The sequence below is a fragment of the Somniosus microcephalus genome, chromosome 5, assembly GCF_052327205.1.
Source record: "Somniosus microcephalus isolate GS21.2 chromosome 5, FLI_Smic_1.0, whole genome shotgun sequence".
Classification (NCBI taxonomy): Eukaryota; Metazoa; Chordata; class Chondrichthyes; order Squaliformes; family Somniosidae; genus Somniosus; species Somniosus microcephalus.
In genome coordinates, this window is record NC_140991.1 from 19,011,356 (window position 1) to 19,036,847 (window position 25,492).

Genomic DNA, 25,492 nt, shown 5'->3' on the forward strand with positions numbered 1-25,492 from the left:
CCCAGAGAGTGGTTAGAATGTGGAACTCGCTACCACAAGGAATGGTTGAGGTGAATAGCGTAGATACATTTAAGGGGAAGCTAGGTAAATGTATGAGGGGAAAAAGGACTAGAAGGTTGTGCTGATAGGGCGAGGTGAAGTAGAGTGGGAGGAGGCTGGTGTGGAGCATAAACACTGGCATGAACCAGTTGGGCCGAATGGCCTGTTTCTGTGCTGTAATTTCGATGTCATTCTCTGTAACCTCAGGCTGTTTCCCCTGTCTGGTGCGTCTAGAACTAGGGGGCGTAGCCTCAGAATAAGGGGTCAGCCATTTCGGACTGAGATGAGGAGAATTTCTTCACTCAGAGGGTGGTGAATCTTTGGAATCCTCTGCTCCAGAGGGCTGTGGAGGCTCAGTCGTTGAGTATATTCAAAGCTGAGATCGATAGATTTTTGGATATTAAGGGAATCAAGGGATATGGGGATAGTGCAGGAAAGGGGAGATGAGGTAGAAGATCAGCCATGATCTTATTGAATGGCGGAGCAGGCTCGAGGGACCGTATGGTCGACTCCTGCTCCTAATTCCTATGTTCTTATCTCTTTCCCATAGAATCTTCCGCCTTCTGGTCTGTAAGTTGAATTCTGGATCTTCAGAACTTGGCTACATCACCCATTTCTTTTTACAGCAAGATGGGATGGGATAGGGATGGGGGGGGGGGGCGGAGCGGAGCATCTGGGGATTTGGCAGAGAGGATTCTTGACCATTCAGTATCCAAGGGAAGGGAAGGCAGGTCAATAATCCGGTTGGAAACCCTTCGGCAGAACATAGTTCTGACAGGGGTTAGGGAAAATTCGATTTTCATTTTCTTATTCTTGTGTTCAAATCCATCCATGGCCTCGCCCCCTCCCTACCTCCGTAACCTCCTCCGGCCCTACAAGCCTCCGAGATCTCTGCACTCCTCCAATTCTGGTCCCTTGCACATCCCCGATTTTAATCGCTCCACCACTGGTGGCCGTGCCTTCTGTTGCCTTGGCCCTAAGCTCTGGAATTCCCTCCCTAAACCTCTCCGCCTCGCTACCTCTCTTTCATCCTTTAAGCCGCTCCTTAAAACCTACCTCTTTGACCAAGCTTTTGGTCACCTGACCTAATATCTCCTTACGTGGCTCGGTGTCCAATTTTGTCTGATTACGCTCCTGTGATGCGCCTTGGGACGTTTTACTGCGTTAAAGGCGCTGTATAAATGCGAGATGTTGTTGTTGTAGTTTACACTGCTCCCAATTTTCTGTTGCATTGTCTTCCAATCGGACACAGTGTAAGACGGTCAGCTGATTCACTGCGAGCCCGTTTCACGCCATTGGCTGAGACCAATTCCACCCCCAGAGACTTCAGGGCGACCAAAGCGTCCATTAACATCACAACAACCGTCGCGGGACATAGCAGAATTAATCGGGAAATATTGTCATAGGGGAAAGTCATGTAGGGGAAAGCAAGGTTTGTAGACAGGAAAGGTTTTCAATGTTAAAGACTGATGCACTATCAATTGCTACAAAAGACTGGAAATTGAGAAAGTAATAAACAGGCTTTTATTACCAAAGAACAGAGCATGCCTCTTGTGGTTGCCTGGTATCCAAAAGGGCCGGGGGCTGCCGAGCAGCGACCTTTATACCCAGCCATGAGGGTGGAGCCAGGGGCGGAGTCAGCTGAGGCATGCACAGACAAGTACAACAATATGCAAGAGTGAACAACAGTACTAACAGTGAACAACAGTACTAACAACAGTGGTGAACAACAATACTAACAACAGTGGTTTACCACAAAGACATCGAGAAGTCCCAACAATCCCGGGCAGATTATACATTCTCATGCCATGACTATGGTTGCCTTACAACAGAGGCTTGCCTTGCAGTGCTACAGAACTATGCCGTCGCTGGCTACACTCAGGGAAACCATGCCTGCAGAATTCATGCGACGTAAAAGGTTACTTAACCTCTGAATGTGGAGCAGGCCGAGAGGAGCATGAGTGCTCCGCCTGATCCCACATTAAACCAGCCTCCTGATCGCCGCTGCTCCACAACCTCTAGGCCCACCCGGACCCCACGGCCCCGATCACCGATCACGGCCCCGACCACCGATCACTCCCCCCGGCCACTGATCACTCCCCCTCCCCCCACTGATCACTCCGCCCTCCCCCCACTGATCACTCCCCACTCCCCCCACCGATCACTCCGCCCTCCCCCCACTGATCACTCCCCACTCCCCCCACGATCACTCCCCACTCCCCCCACGATCACTCCCCCCCCCACCGATCACTCCCCCCTCCCCCCACCGATCACTCCCCCCTCCCCACCGATCACTCCCCCCTCCCCCCACCGATCACTCCCCCCCCACGATCACTCACCCCCCACCGATCACTCCCCCTCCCCCCACCGATCACTCCCCCCACCGATCACTCCCCCATCCCCCCACCGATCACTCCCCCCTCCCCCCACCGATCACTCCCCCTACCCCCACCGATCACTCCCCCTACCCCCACCGATCACGCCCCTCCCGCCACCGATCACTCCCCCTCCCCCCACCGATCACTCCCCCCACGATCACTCCCCCCTCCCCCCACCGATCACTCCCCCCTCCCCCCACCGATCACTCCCCCTCCCCCCACCGATCACTCCCCCTCCCCCCACCGATCACTCCCCCCACCAATCACTCCCCCCTCCCCCCACCGATCACTCCCCCTCCCCCCACTGATCACTCCCTCTCCCCACCGATCTCTCCCCCCTCCCCCTCCCCTCACTCCCCCTCCCTTCACCGTTCACTCCCCCTTTCCCCCACCGATCACTCCACCCTCTCCCCCCACCCCGCCACAGATCACTCCCCCCACCGATCACCACCCCACCGATCACTCCCCCCTCCCCCCACCGATCACTTCCCCCTCCCTTCATCGATCACTCCCCCCTCCCCCCACCGATCACTCCCCCCACCGATCACTTCCCCCTCCCTCCACCGATCACTCCCCCCTCCCCACACCGATCACTCCCCCCTCCCCCCACCGATCACTCCCCCCTCCCCCCACCGATCACCCCCCCACCGATCACTCCCCCCTCCCCCCACCGATCACTCCCCCCTCCCCCCACCGATCACTCCCCCCTCCCCCCACCGATCACCCCCCCTCCCCCCACCGATCACTCCCCCTCCCGCCACCGATCACTCCCCCCTCCCCACCGATCACTCCCCCTCCCCCCACGATCACTCCCCCCTCCCCCCACCGATCACTCCCCCCACCGATCACTCCCTCTCCCCCCCACCGATCACTCCCCCCTCCCCCCACCGATCACTCCCCCTCCCGCCACCGATCACTCCTCTCCCCCCCCTTAAATAAAGAATTACAACTGCAGACATCAAGGACATCGTTGTTATCTGGTCGTTCCTGCAAATAACAGATTCTGCTAAAAAAAAAGCTTTCTACAAACAAAATGTGTAATAATTAACCGGCATAATCAATATGAAATGTGATTGTATTTGTGCCAGTGTATCAGACTGTGACTGCAGTTAGAAACCAGAGACAGGATGAAGACCTTGGTGACTCTACTCCTCTATGCAGGAGCAGTCATGGTGACTGTCGCCAGTCCGGTTATGCCAAGCCCACTGATGGACCAGGAACCAGTTCCTTCTTCTGCTACCAATTTGCAGGAAGAGCAGACAGTTACAAACAAAACCTCCGGAATGCTTAACGCGTTGAAAAAGGTACGGTGTGCGATAGAGCAATGCTGAAAACAAACGTTGACGGGGCCCCAATTCAACAACAACTTGCATTTCTATAGCGCCTTTAATGTAGTGTTACGTCCCAAGGCGCGATCAAAGGAACATTTGACACCGAGCCACATCAGGAGATATCAGGACAGTGATCAAAAGCTTGGTCAAAGAGGTAGGTTTTAAGGAGCATCTTGAAGGAGGAGAGAGAGGTGGCGAGGCGGAGAGATTTAGGGAGGGAATTCCAGAGCTTAGGATCTAGGCAGCTGAAGACACGGCCGGCAATGGTGGAGTGATGAAAATCAGGGATGCACAAGAAGCCAGAATTGGTGGAGCGCAGAGATCTCGGAGGGTTGTGGGGCTGGAGGAGGTTACAGAGATCTCGGCGGGTTGTAGGGCTGAAGGAGGTTACAGAGATCTCGGAGGGTTGTAGGGCTGGAGGAGGTCACAGAGATCTCGGAGGGTTGTGGGGCTGGAGGAGGTTACAGAGATCTCGGAGGGTTGTAGGGCTGAAGGAGGTTACAGAGATCTCGGAGGGTTGTAGGGCTGGAGGAGGTCACAGAGGTCTCGGAGGGTTGTAGGGCTGAAGAAGGTTACAGAGATCTCGGAGGGTTGTAGGGCTGGAGGAGGTTACAGAGATCACGGAGGGTTGTGGGGCTGGGGGAGGTTACAGAGATCTCGGATGGTTGTGGGGCTGGAGGAGCTTACAGAGATCTCGGATGGTTGTAGGGCTGGAGGAGGTTACAGAGATCTCAGAGGGTTGTGGGGCTGGAGGAGGTTACAGAGATCTCGGAGGGTTGTGGGGCTGGAGGAGGTTACAGAGATCTCGGAGGGTTGTGGGGCTGGAGGAGGTTACAGAGATCTCGGAGGGTTGTGGGGCTGGAGGAGGTTACAGAGATAGGGAGGGGAGAGGCCATGGAGGGATTTGAAAATGAGGATAACAATTCGAGGCGCTGCCGAACCGGGAGCCAATATAGGTCAGCGAGCACAGGGGTGATGGGTGAACGGGACTCGGTGCGAGTTAGGACACAGGCAGCAGAGTTTTGGATGACCTCAAGTTAACGGAGAGTGCAAGGTGGGAGGCCAGCCGGGAGAACTTTGGAATATTCAGTAGCGTTCCCGTAATGTGAAGCCTACAGAGACACGGGCAGGAAAATAAGAAAAGAGTGCGCCGACCTCAATCAAGGATGTGAAAAAAATGATCTGCCAACGCTTAGAACATCGAAGTAACACTTTTGTGGTTCTAACACATACCTGAGACTGCGAGACATGGGGGTCGATTTTCGTTCAGGTGCGGGGAATTGGCAGTTTCCCCGAATTTAGTGATTCCGACACAATTGTAAATGGGTCTGTGAGATTGATGCAAATTTAACACAATTGGCCAATTAATTTCCAGCGTGTGGGAAGCCTTGGCAATTGAGTATTTCCAGTCAGAAAGTCGCAGAATATGACGTCATCATTGCTGCTGCTCTTAAGGTTCAGAGCAAGCCTTGCTTCCTCTGCAGGCTTCCAACCTTCCACATTAAGATGGCACAGGAGCCTGCAGGAGGAACGGCCAGCGGGAGGGCCAGGTCTGCGCCCAGATTTGATGAGGCTTCCCTACAGGCATTATTGGATGGTGCTAGGGCCCGCAGGGAGGTCCTCTTCCTTTCTTCAGGGACAAATGTAAGAAGTCACACAACACCAGGTTATAGTCCAACAGCTTTATTTGAAATCACAAGCTTTCGGAGCGCTGCTCCTTCTTCAGGTGAAGTGGAGAAATGCATGAAGACACAACTTATATAGTCAGAGAATCATGTCAGATGTTTACAGGTAACCTTTCCAACTGCCATTTATCACACCTCGGCAGAGAGATAATCACAGCAGTCAAAGGTGTGAATGGTGTCCAAACAGGTCAGTCAGGGAAACATTACATCAAAGAACAATGAGGTGGGGTCACAAGGGGTCAAATATTGCAGATGCTGGGGTCTGTATGAAAAACAAAAAAACAGACAAAAAACATTTTTTTTGGCTGGAAATCACAGCAGGTCCGGCCGCATCTGTGTAGAGAGAACAAGCCAATGTCGACTCGAGTCTGGATGACCCTGCATCAGGTGGGGTTACATGTAGCGTGACATGAACCCAAGATCTCGGTTGAGGCCGTCCTCATGGGTGCGGAACTTGGCTATCAGTTTCTGCTCGACGATTTTGCGTTGTCGTGTGTCTCGAAGGCCACCTTGGAGAATGCTTACCCGAAGATCGGAGGCTGAATGTCCTTGACTGCTGAAGTGTTCCCCGACTGGGAGGGAACACTCCTGCCTGGTGATTGTTGCGCGGTGTCCGTTCATCCGTTGTCGCAGTGTCTGCATGGTCTCGCCAATGTACCAAGCTTCGGAGCATCCGATCCTGCAACGTATGAGGTAGACAACGTTGGCCGAGTCACATGAGTATGTACCATGTACCTGGTGGGTGGTGTCCTCACGTGTGATGATGGTATCTGTGTTGATGATCTGGCATGTCTTGCAGAGGTTGCTGTGGCAGGGTTGTGTGTTGTCGTGGTCGCTGTTCTCCTGAAAGCTGGGTAATTTGCTGCGAACGATGGTCTGTTTGAGGTTAGGCGACTGTTTGAAAGCGAGTAGTGGAAGCGTGGGGATGGCCTTAGCGAGGTGTTCGTCGTCATCGATGACATGTTGAAGGCTGCGAAGAACATGGCGTAGTTTCTCCGCTCCGGGGAAGTACTGGACGACGAAGGGTACTCTGTTGGTTGTGTCCCGTGTTTGTCTTCTGAGGAGGTCTATGCGATTTTTCTCTGTGGCCCGTCGGAACTGTCGATCGACGAGTCGAGCGTCATATCCCGTTCTTACAAGGGCGTCTTTCAGTGTCTGTAGGTGTCCATCGCGTTCCTCCTCGTCTGAGCAGATCCTGTGTATTCGCAGGGCTTGTCCATAGGGGATGGCTTCTTTAACGTGGTTAGGGTGGAAGCTGGAGAAGTGAAGCATCGTGAGGTTGTCCGTGGGCTTGCGGTAGAGTGAAGTGCTGAGGTGTCCGTCTTTGATGGAGATTCGTGTGTCCAGGAATGAGACTGATTCTGAGGAGTAGTCCATGGTGAGTTTGATGGTGGGATGGAACTTGTTGATGTTATCGTGTAGTCTTTTCAGTGATTCTTCGCCGTGGGTCCATAGGAAGAAAATGTCGTTGATGTATCTGGTGTATAGCGTTGGTTGGAGATCCTGTGCAGCGAAGAAGTCTTGCTCGAACTTGTGCATGAAGATGTTTGCGTATTGGGGTGCGAATTTGGTCCCCATGGCTGTTCCGTGTGTTTGGGTAAAGAACTGGTTGTCGAAGGTGAAGACATTGTGGTCAAGGATGAAGCGGATGAGTTGTAGGATGGCGTCTGGAGATTGGCTGTTGTTGGTGTTGAGTACTGAGGCTGTTGCAGCGATGACGACGAACACCTCGCTAAGGCCATCCCCACGCCTCCACTGCTCGCTTTCAAACAGCCGCCTAACCTCAAACAGACCATCGTTCGCAGCAAATTACCCAGCTTTCAGGAGAACAGCGACCACGACACCACACAACCCTGCCACAGCAACCTCTGCAAGACATGCCAGATCATCAACACAGGTACCATCATCACACGTGAGGACACCACCCACCAGGTACATGGTACATACTCATGTGACTCGGCCAACGTTGTCCTTCAATAATTAGACACGAGACTGCCGGGAACAATCAACAGGTGTTTACTGGATGGGAGTTACTCTAAAACTAAACGTACAGATCCCTACTCAGGGTTTATATACAGGTGTGGTCACGGCCGGTACTACAGTATACAGGAGCTGTAAAAAGTAGTTCTCCCCTTAAAGGTACATACATTACAGCACCCTTACCCATTCCCTCTCTCTCTATGCTCACATTCACAGAACTATGCCACCATGCAGCCCTCACACTCCCTCTCACTCTGATGCTTTGAACACAACTGACAATACACAGGGAGGGCCCTTGGTCTTGCAACCTCACTCCATCTTTGTCTCCTAAGTATCTATGCTTTGCAATCTCTGCACTCACTCCTTCATTCTCACTCAACCTCCACTTGTCTCCCTCATTGCAGGAAAAGAGAGCTCACAACAGGAGAGAGCGAGCCAGGACAGGAGGAGGGCCGCCCTCATTAGCCCAGCTCACCCCCTGGGAGGAAGGCATCCTGGAGATTGCCGGGGCTGACTGAGATGTGGACGTTGGGAAAGGAAGCTGGCTGACAGAATAATTTTCCATCTCTCTCATTGGCATTGCATGAGTCGCTGATAATGATTCTGAAGCTACATCATATGGACTTATGATCATCTGCAGAATGCAATGTGCATGTAACCTTGGCATCACATCTCTAACTTTTTCCTTGACTCCCCCACAGGGCCATCGAGAGCCCCCGTCCCCACTCTGCAGGAGGAAGAGGCTGAGCAGCCAGACTCCTCAGAGGAATCTGCAACCTCTGAGAGCGTAGCGTCAGCAGCAATAAGCGCACCCAGCACCAGCGCAGACACTCACACCTCGGTGGGACCTTCGGGACATAGAGTAGTGTTGTCACCTGGTGTATCACAACTCACAAGTGAGCATCAGCAGATTGTGGAGACAGGGACAGCAGTGGAGAGTCCGCGTCGGAGGGCGCAGGACTCTGCCAGCTCGGCTCAGCTGCATGTCGACCCTCTGCCTCTGGGTCCATCCGTAAGATCAGAGGTGATGGAACTCCAGGCACAGATGCAGGAGTCTCTAGCAGGTTTTGTCTCTAGGGTCGCTGCGAGTGTGGAGCGAATGGAGGAGTCCATAGTGAACATGAGCAGAGCCTTTGTGGAGTCATTGGCGCATGAACGCATCACCATGGAAAGGATGGCAACCTCCATGGAAAGGATGGCTACAGTAGAGGAGAGGATGGCTATGGCCATGGAGGAGCTAAGTCGCCAGAGTGATGAAAACATGGTGAGTGTTCAGAATAGACTGACATCTCTGGAGGAGCGATGGTCAGCTATTGAACAGAGAAACCAGACCTTCATGGCAGGCCCTCTGAGTAGGACTGCCATTGTAGAAACGGGTCCCCATGGCCCCCCTGATGTGCAGCAAGCTGCTCTCAAGCCACTTGCGGCATTGAGGGGACCTGACCCATGAGAGGGAGGTTGGTGGCAGACCTCAAGGAAGTGGGGGCTCCTCTCCAAGCGCTCACACTTCCATGCCACTGCAGAGCCCTCGGTCAGAGCCTCGCCGGAGTCCACACCCAACGGAGATAGAGGTCTCAACCCCTGCACAGCCGCAGGAGCAGCAGACTGCTGGCGAGCCCTCACAGGCTCGCCATCCCAGAGGACGCCCGCCAAAGGTGTCGAGGCAGGAGCAGCAGGAAAGTGAGCAAGGGGCCTCCACATCTGCTGAAGCCACAGGGGAACCACTACGTAGGAGCACGCGTAAGAGGAAAATAAAGCACTAATAGTCACAAGGGTAGTCACTTGGGTGAAATGTGTTTATTTTTAAAATGCCATCAGTTGGTTATTGTAAATAAAATTTCTGATGGCAACTTCTGCAGTTGTGGTGCGTGTCATTTCGCGAATGGGGCTGGAGGTCCTCTAATGCCAAGAAGGGAAGGAAAAAAAGGCCTCCTATGCTTCTGGTAGGTGCCTCAGTTGAGGAAGCGCTGAGTGAGGGTGGCGAGAGGGGTTTCGCAGGAGGTCACACTGGAGAAGTGTGTGAGGCTCCAACCTTCCACAGGTGTGGTTAGACCTGGTAAAAGTTCCCCCAGACCTGAGACAAAAAAGTCCTGCCACCTGCAAATGATGGCTGATCAAATATCCTCTTTAATGTTGGACCTGCAGCTGATAGTCAGCAAGCCAATAGTGTTCACGTCAGGTTTCACAGGCGTCATCCCCACCAGGCGTGTTTTACATGGGAAAAGGGTTAAACAGGCAAGGGCCTGTTAAAATGGGATTATAAAGGCCAGTCAGTGTTGCTTAAGGGCCCTAAAGACCAGTCCTGCCTGTTGCAGGCGGGACTGATTCGGGTCAATCAGACACACCTAGGTTAAAATGACGTGGAGGCGGGAACCAGGCGGGGGGGGGTTTGTGATTTTTAACCCCCCCGCACGCCTAAAAGCCCGCCTCACGGCCCAATGAAAATCGAGGCCATGAAGTTTGTTGTCTGATAGGCAATCTTTCTCTTATCTCTAGTCTTCATGTAATCTTAGGCGTTTATGACACAGAAGGAGGTCATTTGGTCCACCGTGTCTGTGCCCGACAGGTCAAAAATGTAGGTTTTAAGGAGCATCTTAAAGGAGGAGAGAGGGGTAGAGAGGCGGAGAGGTTTATTCAAACTCTTGTCTGTTGCAACATTTGTTGTTGCATGCTCCCTTTATCAATAGCATTATAATTTTTGCTCCTCGTAACTTTCCCTTCTTGTTCCCACCTAAGCTTAGTGTTGTGCTCTCAGTCATTCAGGGCAGTACTGAGGGAATGCTGCAATGTCGGAGGTGCTGTTTTTCAGAGGAGACGTTAAACCGTGGCCTCTGTCTGTCCTCTCAGGTGGACATAAAAGATCCCACGGCCAATATTCGAAGAAGAGCAGGGGAGTTCTCCCCGGTGTCCTGGCCAATATTTATCCCTCAACCAACATCAATAAAACAGATGATCTGGTCATTATCAGATTGCTGTTTGTGGGACCTTGCTGTGCACAAATTGGCTGCCGCGTTTCCCACATTACAACACTGACTCCACTTCAAAAGTACTTCATTGGCTATAAAGAGCTTTGAGACGTCTGGTAGTCGTGAAAGGCGCTATATAAATGCAAGTCTTTCTTTCTCAACCAACATCACTAAAACAGGCAATATAGTCATGATCACATTGCTATTAGTGGGAGCTTGCTCTGTACAAATTGGCTGCTGCGTTTCCTACATTACAACAGTAACTATGCTTCAAAAAGTACTTAGCAGTAAAGAGCTTTGGGACGTCCTGAGGTCGTGAAAGGCGCGATAGAAATGCAAGTTCTTTTTTTCTTGCTTTATCAAAGAAAAAGGTGCTATATTTTGGTTAGACTTACAGGAGGCAAGAAGAAACTGCACCGTCGAAGGATGTTCATTGCTCATTGAAAGGCAGTGGAGAGGAGGGAAAGGGAGGGGGAGGTGGGCGGGGTTCTTCAAGCTAAAATGATTCAGTCATTGCATTTTGATGTTTTTCTCATGGCGAATAACGTAGCCTGCTGTCAAAGGTTTTGCATTTGGTGTGAGATATTCTCTCGAGCCACCTGTGACTCTTTGCATCGCCTATGATCTGGAGCGCACGATTTACTGCCTGATATCTCGTTAAACAATCGCATGATCCATCAATTGTAACACAGAACTGTGTGCTCATTACTGAAATATCACAGGCTGCCGTGCGCGTCCTTCTCTCTTTAGGGAAGCCACACTGAAAGAAACTCTTTCAAGACCAGGCACAACTTGAAACCAATAACTAACTTAAAATACACGAATGAATAGAATACATTTTCATGGTGAGCATAAACAATATCCACTCTCTTCAGCAGCACAGACTCACTCTATCTCAAAGCTGTCCTGGTCCGCAGTTCCATTTCATCCTTCGCCTCCTCTGGGGCTTTAACAATAAACTTTTTTTCTTCCTTTCAGGTGTCAAGGATCGCAAGCTTCAACAACTCTTGGACACCAATGCCTCTCTGGAATCTTCTCCCCCTTCACTTTCCTCTGACCCCATCCCTTCTTCCAATTTCACCCCCTTCCCTGTTTTCACTATCCCCTCTGACCTTCCCCTCTCTGACCCCGAACGATCAGTCCTCAGCAAAAGGCCTGAGCTTCATCCCCTTACGCCACCCCACCTCAATGAATTTCGAGCTCGGCGCGACACTGAGCTCTTTTTCCACCGCCTTCGTCTCCGTGCCCACTTCTTTGGCCAGGAGTCTTCCCCCCGCACAGCTGACCCTTTCTCCCGTTTTCAGAATTCTCGTTCTACCTGGACCCCTCCCCCTGGCCTCTTACCCTCTCTAGATCTTTTAATTGCGAACTGCCGGCGTGACATCGGCCGTCTCCATTTCTCTGCTCCCCTCACTCACTCCAACCTACCACCCTCTGAACTTGCAGCACTCCATTCTCTCAGATCCAACCCCAACATTGTCATTAAACCTGCTGACAAGGGTGGTGCTGTTGTTGTTTGACGAACCGCCCTCTACCTAGCGGAAGCTGAACGTCAACTCTCCAACACCTCCTCCTACCTCCTCCTGGACCATGACCCCACTACTGAACATCAAGCCATCATTTCCAAGACTGTCACTGACCTCATCTCCTCTGGAGATCTTCCCTCCATGGCCACCAACCTCATAGTTCTCCAACCCTACACAGCCCACTTCTACCTCCTTCTCAAGATCCACAAACAGGACTGCCCTGGTAGACCCATCGTTTCAGCCTGTTCTTGCCCCATGGAACTGATTTCTTCCTATCTCAACTCTATTTTTTCTCCCCTAGTCCAGTCTCTTCCCACCTACATCCGCAACACTTCCGACGCCCTCCGCCACTTTAACAGTTTCCAATTTCCTGGCCCCAACCGCCTCCTTTTCACTATGGACGTACAATCCCTCTACACCTCCATCCCCCACCAGGATGGCCTGAGGGCGCTCCGCTTCTTCCTTGAACAGAGGCCCGACCAGTCCCCATCCACCACCACCCTCTTCCGCCTGGCTGAACTTGTTCTCACATTGAACAACTTCTCCTTTGACTCCACTCAAAATTAAAGGTGTTGCTATGGGAACCCGCATGGGACCTAGCTATGCCTGCCTCTTCGTGGGATATGTAGAACATTCTTTGTTGCAGTCCTACTCAGGTCCCCTCCCTCACCTTTTTTTTCCAGTACAGTACATTGATAACTGTATTGGTGCCGTTTCCTGCTCTCGCCCTGAACTAGAAAATTTCATTCACTTTGCTTCCAATTTCCACCCTTCCCTCACCTTCACATGGTCCATCTCCAACTCTTCCCTTCCCTTTCTCGACTTCTCTGTCTCTATTTCTGGGGATAGGCTATTGACAAACCTTCACTATAAGCCCACTGACTCCTACAGCTACCTGGACTACACTTCCTCCCACCCCACTTCCTGTAAGGACTCTATTCCATTCTCCCAGTTACTCCGTCTCCGCCGCATCTGCTCTGACGATGCCACCTTTCATACTAGTGCTTCTGATTATGTCTTCCTTTTTCCTCAGCTGAGGATTCCCCTCTACCGTGGTTGACATGGTCCTCGACCGTGTCCGTTCCATTTCCCGCACTTCTGCTCTCACCCCTTCCCTCCCTCCTGGAACCACAATAGGGTTCCCCTTGTCCTCATCTTTCACCCCACCAGCTGCCACATTCAACGAATCATCCTCCGCCACTTCCAGCATGATCCCACCACCAAACACATCTTCCCCTCACCTCCCCTTTCAGCGTTCTGAAGGGACGGCTCCCTCCACTCCTCAATCACCCCCAACACCCTGTCCCCTTCCCACGGTACTTTCCTGTGGAAGCGCAGGAGATGCAACACCTGCTCTTTTATCTCCTCCCTTCCCACTGTCCAGGGCCCCAAACACCCCTTCCAGGTGAAACAGCGATTTACTTGTACCTCGTGCAATTTAGTATACTGTATTCGCTGCTCACGATGCAGTCTCCTCTACATTGGGGAGACCAACGCAGATTGGGTGACCACTTTGCGGAACACCTCCGTTCAGCCCGTAAGCGTGACCCTGAGCTTCCGGTCGCCTGTCACTTTAATTCTCCGCTCCACTCCCACTCAGACCTCTCCGTCCTCGGCCTCTTGCATTGTTCCACGGAAGCTCAGCGTAAGCTCGAGGAACAGCACCTAATCTTTCAATTAGGCACTTTCCAGCCTTCTGGACTTAACATCGAGTTTAACAATTTCAGACCATAACCTCTGTCCCTATTTCTTCAGGCGGCAGCAGTTGATGATGCTGCCATTGCCATTTACACCTCTTCTAGACTCATATTTTGTTTCTTAACTTGTCCCATTACCATCTCCTTTTGCCTCGCACCATCATCCCTTTTGTCTCTTAATCTCTCCTGCCTTCCATCCTATCACAGGCCTTCCCTTTTGTTCTTTCCACCCCTCCCATCTTTCCTTGCTCCTGCACTTGCTTAAAAACCTGTTACATCTCTAACCTTTTCCAGTTCTGACAAAGGGTCATCGACCTGAAATGTTAACTCTGTTTCTCTCTCCACAGATGCTGCCTGACCTGCTGAGTATTTCCAGCGTTTTCTGTTTTTATTTAATATCCTACATTCCTCTGATTATTAAAAGATAATGGGGGAGAAATTCGGTATCGCCCATTTTGAGGCGCGAATATCGGCCGGGCGCAAAGTTTAGCACCCGGCGCAAATTATCGTTGCCGACTGCAAAATTCGCCTCTCTCGCCCCTGGAGGTGATTGCAGCGCTAAATCAGGCACTACACAACTCTCTTAAGGCGCTAAGGCCGAGGAGCGAGGCGCTACCTCAAAGGGCAGGCGCAGCGCAGGTGCTGTCAGTTAGCGATTGAATACAGACACACTGGCACCAGTCAGTTCTTAAAGGGGAGGGTCGATCTTGCTCTGCAGCCGCACCCTGCTCACTGGAGCCTTGAATCTCGGCCTGGACAGACCTGTGGTGAAATCTCCCAGCCAAGGACTATGGAGAGGGCCAGGGAGGGAGCACAGCGCTTCAGCTAGCGGGCTTTGGAGGCTCTGGTTGGCACGGTGGAGCGCAGAAGATCTCTACTGTACCCAGAGAGTGGCAGGAGGCCTTTGCCAAGCGAATACAGAAAAGCGTGGAGGGAGGTGGCTCACAGAGTGACCTCAAGCAGCATGGTGTCAAGGACCCCTGTGCAATGCAGGAAAAAGTTCAACGACCTCACTCGGGTCGTCAGGGTGAGTGCCTTTTTTAAGAACCTCTTCATCCTTCCATCTCCACCTCACTTTATGGCCAGAGGGTCTTGAAAGCCCCAATGCCCAGCACTCATCCAACACCTATGGCCCTTTCATGAAACACACACGCACATTCCACACTGCATACAGTAAGGGCTATTCAACCATGGGAGGCATTTCAGGCAAGATCATGGCTGCATACAGTAAGGGCTATTCAACCATGGGAGGCATTTCAGGCAAGTTCATGGCTGCACACAGTAAGGGCTATTCAACCATGGGAGGCATTTCAGGCAAGATCATGGCTGCATATTTGCTCAGACGCCGTCCTTTTTCTTGCAGGCCAAGCTGGCTCATAATAGGAGACAGCAGCAATGGACCAGTGGAGAGCGGCCTCACCATCAAGCCCTCAGCGATCTTGAGCAGCACGTCCACAGGATTGTGGCAAGCTGGGTGCTTGGTCCTGTCGCCACTGGAGACGCCGACACCGTTCTGGCCAGCAATGGTAAGGTCATCACCTTTTTGTCCTCTCTCCTTCCACTTGTTCCTCACAACAGCAGTCTTTGACACTTTCAATCCAAATCAGTACATCGCTGCACTCATGCCTCCCTTGCTGCCACCCTGTCCTCACGCTAAAGCCACTCTTGTACCTCCCTGCTTTCAGATGGTGATTCACCAGGTGAGGAGACGAGCCCTCAAGCTGCCATTGTAGTGAAGCTGAAGGCGAGGAGGAAGAGGAAGCCGGACCATCAGCGCAACCCTCTGCCGAGGCAACCCATGCCCATACTGTAGTGTCCGCGTATAAATAACACCCGGACTGCAGGAGAACGGTAATAACAGGTGTTTACTGAACAGAGGGTATGCTGGAACTAACTGTACAAATTACTACACGGTGTTATATACAGGTGTGGTCACTACTGGTACTGCAGTATACAGGGGCTGTAAAAGATAGTTCCTCTCTTAAAGGTACATACATTACACATACTGGGGACATGCCTTCCCTGGATGGGAGCGGGGGGGGGGAATGGTCTGATGAGGGTGAAGCTCCAGGACCCAGCGGGCTGCAGCAACATGAGGGGGTTAGGGAAGCTCGGGGGCCTTCTCCCCGGACAGAGACTGTGGCCTCAAGACCTGCTGCACTGAACGCAGACGAGGAGCGGGTCCTCGCTGAAATGAGCGCCCGGGCGGAGCAAAGGCACACTGAGCTCATGGCTGCAGTGGCAAGGATGCCCAAATCCATTGAATCACTGGCAAGGAATGTGGAGCACTTCGCTGTAGCACAGGCGGCTGCCACGCAAATGCTAAGTGCTGCAATGCAGTCAGTGGCTGGTCTCATGCAAATGCAGATTGAGGCCACGCAAGCACTAACTGCTGCCACCCTTGCTGAATCGGGCAGATTTCCCCGGGGCTCTCACCGTGCCGCAGCAGGCAAGCAATCTGTGCTCCAGCAGATTGCTCTGCATGCTGAACTGCTGCCCCGTGGGAGTGCCAGTGTGTCGGTCGAGCGGGGAGTTGCTGTCCTCTCTCAAGATGACAGCATTCCTGCTGCCAACACTGTCACTTCTCCACTGCAGTTGCCACCACCTGTAGGACAGACTGCTGCTGCCCATGCAGAGTTGGAGCAGTCAGCAGCTGGGCCCTCCAGGCCCAGAGCTGGTCCAGGCCGTCCCTCAAAGGCATCTGCAGTCTCAGTTTCTGACACTCAGCAGCCTTCCCCCAGCCTTGCTGCAGCCACTGGGGTCCCATTACGGAGAAGCTGCAGGGTGGGAAGGGGGCAATTTCGCAAGGGAAGCAGATCACCCTCGAAGGGCAAAAAGTAGGAGGTGTCGCAAAATGTATTTCATTGTTTTATTGAAGGCCGAGAGTCGTGGTCAAATTTTTGTTACTGTTTTGGACATTGTCTCCAGGTTGTGAGAGCCAGTTATGTGAATGACTTTTTTTGGTGTTTCTTTCTATTACTTTGTCATGCGGAAATGAAACACAGTTTGGGAAATAAAGAAGTGTCTGTATTCAAAATGTGCATGTTTGTTCTTTGCACTCATTCTTGCCTTGACCGGCTTAGGGGTTGCGGGATCGTTTCATTCAGGTTGTTGGAATGGCAGAAGCCATTCCCTCAGAGGGGGCCTAGAAGCAACTTGGTATGAGCCTTTGACGGACGGCCCTTCCACTTTGTGCCTCCCTCCCGCCTTGGTGCTGCTGATGCTCATCCTCCTCATCCTCCTCCTCCTCCTCTGCTGGTGCTCCAATGTCTGGTGGCATTGGCTGGGTCCTGAGGATTGCCAGGTTATGCAGCATGCAGCACACAACAATGAAGTGGGAGACTCGCTCAGGCGAGTACTGCAGGGCTCCTCCAGAATGGTCCAGACAGCGGAACCGTTGCTTGAGCACGCCGATTGTGTGCTCAACGATGTTCCTGGTAGCTTGATGGCTCTCGTTGTATGCTAACAAGGGCATCGGGGCACCTGGGACCTTGGTGAATGACGGGGCAGCAGTCTATCTCCTTAACTAATGAGATTTAAGGATTGAGAAACAGGAACGACGGAGAAGGAGGGTGAATTATATTCAAATCGGGTACAGAAAGAGAAATAAAGATAGGGAAAGAAAGACTGGATTAAGCGAGAGAGAAAACAGAGACAGAAAGGAAAAATGAGAAAAACATTTAGAAAATTTTAAATTTTATAAATCTCTAACAATTTACTATTGTAGGAATAAGACTCCACAGTTTAAATTGTTCCCTTTCTGGGCCGGAGAGTTTGAGTGGCAGCGCAGGAACATAAATCTCCCTCGTTAAAAGTTACTTACGCTGTTAAGTACCAGCCCTAACTTTCTGCGGCGAGTTTAATGGGTAATTAAAGTGCAAATGCAGCAATATGTTGAAACTCATGGTGAAGTTGTGGTTGAGCAGCCGTTTTCGCGAGGTTAACGGCGGAGCGGCGCAAATTGGCCAGCAACTTGTGGCGATCCGCAACTCACGGGGTATCTCTTCCCCGCTGCAAATTGCTGGACGATTTACGCACTAATTACGGCGAGCGCCATTAAACTCGGCGTTACCTTGGCCCAATATATCTTTCATTGTTTAATTAACCTTGAGAATAACAAGCTATCGACAATGAATAACGGCAACCTTAAAAGATGCTCGTCAATGACTGGCCGCGTCAACTGGCTGTCGTCCTGCGGGGGGGTCTTGATTGCTTACTAGGTGCAGAAACTTGCTGAAGTGAGCAGCATCAATGCCGACATGCCTCAGCTGTGACTGCCATCAGATTACCGCGGCAACCGGCCTGGTTTCACCCCTGCTGCCGCAATGTTGAGGCAACCGGTTGGATTTAACACTGCAGGAATATGAATTGGAACATCCAGTTCAGCTAATACAGGCAAAGGACAATTGTTGCACCAGTCATTGGAAATGTATGAAGGAAGACTATATGTGGTTTTCTTGCAGATCCTTCCAGGATTGACCTTTGAGGATGATTGTATGCATTTCCGCTTTGGTCTTATCTGCCGTTTGGAACCAGGTTCCCTACAGGTAACTGACCTTTCGTTTTTCATTGGGTTATGCACTGGAAATAGTACAGGATGCCACCATTCATTCCTGACCTTTCTAAATCACTAGAAGCCATCACACTGACAGACCATACAGCTCAGGCTAAAAGCTACTAATTTGTATTTCTTCAGAGAAGTAATATTATACAGAAGCAAAAACCAGATCATATTAACTAGCAACATATTACTTAACTTGCACTGGTATATTAACAAGCTTTCTGAGTGCAAGAATCTTTGACAAATCTGTTAGGAGTTTTTTGAGGTTGTAACTAGCAGAATAGGTAAGGGGCAACCAGTGGATGTAGTGTATTTGGATTTTCAGAAGGCATTTGATAAAGTGCCACCCAAGAGGTTATTAAACAAAATTAGGGTTCATGGGATTGGGGGTAATATACTAGCATGGATTGAGGATTGGTTAACGGACAGAAAACAGAGAGTAGGAATAAAAGGGTAATTTTCAGGTTGGCAGGCTGTAACTAATGGGGTACCGCAAGGATCAGTGCTTGGGCCTCAGCTATTCACAATCTACATCAATGATTTGGATGAGGGGACCAAATGTAACATATCCAAGTTTGCTGATGATACAAAGCTGGGTGGGAATGTAAGTTATGAGGAGGATGCAAGGAGGCTTCAAGGGGATATAGACAGGCTAAGTGAGTGGGCAAGAACATGGCAAATGGAATATAATGTGGAGAAATGTGAAGTTATCCACTTTGGTGGGAAAAATAGAAAAACCGAGTATTTTTTTAATGGTGAGAGATTGAGAAATGTTGGTGTTCAGAGGGACCTGGGTGTCCTTGTACACAAATCACTGAAAGTTAACATGCAGGTACAGCAAGCAATTAGGAAAGCAAATGGTATATTGGCCTTTATTACAAGAGGATTTGAGTATAAGAGTAAAGACGTCTTACTGAAATTATATAGGGCCCTGGTGAGACCACACCTGGAGTATTGTGTACAGTTTTGGTCTCCTTACCTAAGGAAGGATATACTTGCCATAGAGGGAGAGCAACGAAGGTTCACCAGACTGATTCCTGGGATGGGGGGATTGTCCTATGAGGAGAGATTGAGTAGACTAGGCCTATATTCTCTAGAGTTTAGAAGAACGAGAGGTGATCTCATTGAAACATACAAAATTCTTACAGGGCTTGACAGGGTAGATGCAGGGAGGATGTTTCCCCTGGCTGGGGAGTCTAGAACCAGGGGTCACAGTCTCAGAATAAGGGGTCGGTCATTTAGGACTGAGATGAGGAGAAATTTCTTCACTCAGAGGGTGGTGAATCTTTGGAATTCTCTGCCCCAGAGGGCTGTGGAGGCTCAGTCGTTGAGTATATTCAAGACAGAGATCGATAGATTTTTGAATATTAAGGGAATCAAGGGATGTGGGGGTAGTGCAGGAAAGTGGAGATGATGTCGAAGATCAGCCATGATCTTATTGAGTGGTGGACCAAGCTTGACGGGCCGAATGGCCCACTCCTGCTCCTATTTGTTACGTTCGTATGTTCTTATAAAAAGCATTTGAGAATACTTAACAGTCACTAGCCCTAAATGTGGAGAGAAAAAAATCAGTACAGACTTGATGGGCTGAATGGCCTGATTCTGTGCTGTAAGGGGCAATTTTAACCCGACTCGCTCAGCAGAAACCTGGCGGGTGGTCAATTAAAATCACCCTGGCTCTTACCTGTCCGAAAGCCACGATGATCGCAACATCTGCAATTTTAACCGGCTCTCCTGAGCAGGCAGCAAGGACAGGCGCCCGGAGCCAACAGGGTCCTTCTTTACATGTGCATGTTGAGGCCCGATGACGTCATTGAGACCCGACTGTAATTTTAACTCCGCTCTGAGTGGGGAAATCCACCTGGAGTTAAAATCGGGGCCGACCTGACTCTGAAATGGACCACCCTGTCTCCAAAGCAAACCTTGTAAACAAGGTTTACGCACAGAAAAACTGCATGAAAAATATTGCATGATGTAAGCGTTTTTTGATCCTAGCCCAATTGCTAGACGGACGGTTCGAATCGCCCCGCCTTACGAAAGTTCTATATCCAGGAATTATTAGTCAGAGTGTAAATGAAATAAGTCACAGAATGGAATGCCTCGGTGAAAAATCAAACTTGTATTTATTTGGTCTAACATACACTGGCTAAAACATGCACTACTAAACGAAATCACAATCCCTGTGGAGAATAAAATCCAGATTACAATCAACATACATACAGGACAAAACTGGGGACTATAACATGCAGTGATTCCCTTGTTGCTATGGTGGACTCTAATTCCACCCCTACCAACTAATTACCCAGTCGCATAAACCCCTTTGCCGGGCTGAACCAAACGAAGCTCCCCCCCTCGGAATAGCCCAAAAGCTACACTTCTGAGAGACTATGCTTATCCCCACACATTGCTTGTCGGCTTCTCTGGTACTTCTTGTTAGTTCGACCTTGTAGGAGCAGGGAGCGAGAGAGAGAGAGAGTGGTGGAAAAGAATCTATCTTTATAGTAGTCCCTATCTTTTCCCGCCAATCTTTAAAATCCATTTACTTCTGAGCACTCCGGTGCTTAATCTGTGATGAATCATCCTCGGACCCATGCGTATTGGATTAATGGCCCTAAGTCTGGGACATATCTTTCGGTTTTTGTGTAGGGAAAAAAAAACTGGCTCCCTTTTGGCTGGCTGAGGCCAGTGGGTTCATTGTTCTGCTTCTCTTCTGAGATGGAGGTGAGAAGTGCTTTGCATATTAGAGTGGTTTTTCTAATCAAGTTCAATGGCCCCCTTCCTTTTTCCAGGACTGTCGGGCGAACCCATACATTATGGATGACGGAGAGTTCTTACATAGAAACATAGAAACATAGAAGATAGGAGCAGGAGTAGGCCATTCGGCCCTTCGAGCCTGCTCTGCCATTCAATGAGATCATGGCTGATCTTCCAAATTCAGTACCTTGTCCCTGCCTTCTCCCCATATCCCTTGATCCCTTTAACCTCAGGAAATATATCCAATTCTTTCTTGAATATATTTAATGAACTGGCCTCCACCGCCCTCTGTGGCAGAGAATTCCACAGGTTCACCACTCTCTGCGTGAAGAAATTCCTCCTCATTTCAGTCCTAAATGGCTTACCCCTTATCCTTAGACTATGACCCCTGGTTCTGGACTCCCCGGCCATCAGAAACATCCTTCCTGCATCTAGTCTGTCCAGACCTGACAGAATTTTATAGGTTTCGATGAGATCCCCTCTCAATCTTCTAAACTCCAGTGAGTATAAGCCCAATTGACACAATCTCTCCTCATACGTCATTCCTGCCATCCCAGGTATCAGCCTGGTGAATCTTCGCTGCACTCCCTCCATGGCAAGAACGTCCTTCCTCAGGTAAGGTGACCAAAACTGCACACAATACTCAAGGTGCAGTCTCACCAAGGCCCTGTACAACTGTAGCAAGACATCCTTGTTCCTGTACTCGAACCCTCTTGCTACGAAGGCCAACATACCATTTGCCTTCTTAACCGCCTGCTGCACCTGCATGCTTACCTTCAGCGACTGGTGCACAAGGACACCCAGGTCTCTTTGCACTTCCCCTTCTCCCAATCTATTGCCATTCAAATAATAATCTGCCTTCCTGTTTTTGCCACCAAAGTGGATAACCTCACATTTATCCACATTATAGTGCATTTGCCATGTTTCTGCCCAATCACCCAACCTGTCCAAATCGTACTGGAGTTTCACAACATCCTCCTCACAGATTACTCTCCCACCCAGCTTTGTGTCGTCTGCAAATTTGGAGATATTACATCCAATTCCATCGTCCAGATCATTAATATATCTTGTGAACAGCTGGGGTTCTAGGACCGATCCTTGCGGTACCCCACTAGTGACTGCCTGCCACTCGGAAAACGACCCATTTATTCCAACTCTTTGCTTTCTGTCCGCCAACCAGTTCTCTATCCAAGTCAATACCTTGCCCCCAATCCCATGTGCCTTAATTTTGCACGCTAATCTCGTATGTGGGACCTTATCGAAAGCCTTCTGAAAGTCCAAATACACCACATCCACTGGTTCTCCTTTATCTATTTTACCAGTTACATCCTCAAAAAATTCCAGTAGATTAGTCAAGCATGATTTACCTTTTGTAAATCCATGTTGACTTTGTCCGATCCTGTCACTGCTTTCCAAGTGCTCTGCTATTACATCTTTTATAATAGACTCTAGCATTTTCCCCACTACCGATGTCACGCTTACCGGTCTATAATTCCCTGCTTTTTCTCTACCACCTTTTTTGAATAGTGGGGTAACATTAGTTACCCTCCAATCCATGGGTACCGTTCCAGAGTCTATCGAGTTCTGGAAGATGACCAGCAATGCATCTACTATCTCTAGGGCCACCTCCTTAAGTATCTTGGGATGTAGACCATCAGGCCCTGGGGATTTATCGGCCTTCAGTCCCATCAATTTTCCTAACACCATTTCCCGACAAATACTGATTTCTTTCAGTTCCTCCCTTTCATCAGACCCTATGTTCCCTGGCATCTCTGGGAGGGTATTTGTGTCCTCCTTTGTGAAGACAGAACCAAAGTATGTATTTAGTTGGTCTGCCATTTCCTTGTTTCCCATTATAAATTCCCCTGATTCTGACTGTAAGGGACCTACGCTTGACTTCACCAATCTTTTTCTCTTCACATATCTATAAAAGCTTTTACAGTCAGTTTTTATGTTCCCTGCTAGCTTACTCTCATATTCTATTTTCCCCTTCTTAATTAATCCCTTTGTCCTCCTTTTGTTGAGTCCTAAACTGCTCCCAATCCTCAAGATTATTGCTTTTTCTAGCCCATTTATATGTCCTCTCCTTGGATCTTATGCTATCCCTAATTTCCCTTGTTAGCCACGGTTGAGTCACCTTTTTTGTTTTATTTTTATGCCAAACTGGGATGAAGAAATTCTGCAGCTCATCCATTCGGTCTTTGAACGTTTGCCATTGCCTATCCACCGTCAACCCTTTGAGTGACATTCCCCAATCAATCCTACCCAACTCGCTCCTCAGACCATCGTAGTTTCCTTTATTTAAATTGAGGACCCTTGTCTCTGAGTCAACTACTTCATTCTCCATCTTAATGAAGAATTCGATCATATTATGATCGCTCCGACCCAAGGGGCCTCATACAACAAGATTGCTAATTAATCCTTTCTCGTTACATAATACCCAGTCTAAGATGGCCTGATCTCTGGTTGGTTCCTCGACATATTGGTCTAGGAAACCATCCCGTAAACACGCCAGGAATTCCTCCTCCACAGTATTGTTACTAATTTGGTTGGCCCAATCTATATGTAGATTAAAGTCACCCATGATGACTGCTGTGCCCTTATTGCACGCTTCTTTAATTTCCCTTTTAATGCCATCCCCAACCTCCGCCTTACTGGTTGGAGGTCTATATACCACTCCCACTAATGCTTTTTTCCCCTTAGTATTTCTCAATTCTACCCATACAGATTCCACATCATCAGAGCCAATATCCTTCATTACAATTGTATTAATGCCTTCTTTAACCAGTAATGCTACCCCACCTCCCTTTCCTTTTTGCCTATCTTTCCTGAATATCGAATACCCCTGGATGTTGAGTTCCCAGTCTTGGCCATCCTTGAGCCACGTTTCCATAATCCCAACCAAATCATATTCGTTTACCTCTATTTGCGCAGCCAATTCATCCACCTTATTACAAATGCTCCTCGCATTAAGACACAAAGCCTTCAGGCTTGTTTTTTTAATGCTCTTAGACCTATTAGAATTATTATTTACTGTGGCCATGTTTGATTTAAACCGTTGATTTCTCTGACTGCCACTTTTGTTTTTCTCCTTCCTATCTTTTGCTTTTATCCCTGTTTTCCTTTCCTCTGTCTCCCTGCTCAGGTTCCCAGCCCCCTGCCATTTTAGTTTAAACCCCCCCAAACAGTGCTAGCAAACCTCCCCGCAAGGTTATTTGTCCCGCTCTGGTTCAGGTGCAACCCGTCCGACTTGTACAAGTCCCACCTTCCCCAGAAGCAGGCCCAGTGATCCAGGAAACTAAAGCCCTCCCTCCTGCACCAACTCTTTAGCCACGCATTCATCTGCTCTATCCTCCTATTCCTATACTCACTAGCACGTGGCACTGGGAGTAATCCAGAGATTACAACCTTTGAGGTCCTACTCTTTAATCTGCTACCTAGCTCCCTAAATTCTTGCTGCGGGACCTCATCCCTCTTCCTACCTATGTCGTTGGTCCCAATGTGAACCACGACCTCTGCCTGTTCACCCTCCCCCTTCAGAATGCCCTGCAGCTGTTCAGTGACATCCTTGACCCTGGCACCAGGGAGGCAACAAACCATCCTGGAGTCACGTCTACGGCCACAGAAACGCCTATCTGTTCCCCTTACGATAGAATCCCCTACCACTATTGCTCTCCCACTTTTTTTCCTCCCTTCCTGAGCAGCAGAAGCACCCCTGGTGCCAGGAAGTTGGCTGCTGCTGCCTTCCCCTGGTGAGTCATCCCCCTCAACAGTATCCAAATTGGTATACCTGTTTGAAAGGGGGATGGCCACAGGGGTCCCCTGCACTACCTGCCTGCTTCTATTGCTCCGCCTGATGGTCACCCATTTCCCTTCTGCCTGTGCAGCCCTCCCCTGCGGCGTGACCAACTCATCAAACATGTAATCCACGACCCTCTCAGCATCATGACTGCTCCACAACCCATCCATCCGCAACTCCAGCGCCTCAATACGGCCCGTTAGTAGCTGCAGCTGGATGCATTTCTGGCACATGTGGTTGTCAGGGACACTGGCAGCGTCCCTGAATTCCCACATAGAGCAAGAGGAGCATAACACGGGGCCAACTGCCATGTGTTCTCTGGAGTTTTAACAAACCAGCCGTTCACATATCTGTACAGGGCGATCCCATAACAGGGAAAATACCCTCTGAAAAAAATCCCATAACGTCCACAAAATATTCCCGACTGAGTCCATTCTTCAGAGACTTTGCGATCTCTTCAATGATTTCTGTCGTAATTCTCAGTTTGAGCAAGCTTGCTGTTTACGTAAAACAGTGAAAATCTGTGATTTTTATTTTTAGCGATTGAATCAGAAGATCCAAGCGAACGAAGGCGAAACTAATCCCCTGGAGTAAGGAGTCTGGGACTGTTCAACTTCACCTCATTAGATTTAGACGATGCTTTCATCTCTGGCTGGAGGTACACCGGCTGTTCTCGGATGTATTAATATTATTTGGTATCTGAGAAGGTTGCTGCTCCACAGAAGCACAAGGGAAGGATCAATAAAAGTGTTTCTCATATTCACAAATTGTTTTAA

The 25,492-nt window shown here is 49.9% G+C and overlaps 1 protein-coding gene across 1 annotated transcript; it reads left to right on the plus strand.

Annotated features, from left to right (window-relative positions):
- The first annotated feature begins 3,504 nt into the window (after positions 1-3,504).
- LOC147116936 (uncharacterized) lies at positions 3,505-25,492 on the plus strand. The gene is made up of 3 exons (XM_085987108.1): positions 3,505-3,721; positions 18,066-18,149; positions 25,257-25,492. The coding sequence occupies exons 1-3, from the start codon at positions 3,545-3,547 to the stop codon at positions 25,308-25,310; spliced, it is 315 nt and encodes a 104-aa protein (XP_085843234.1). The 5' UTR covers positions 3,505-3,544; the 3' UTR covers positions 25,311-25,492.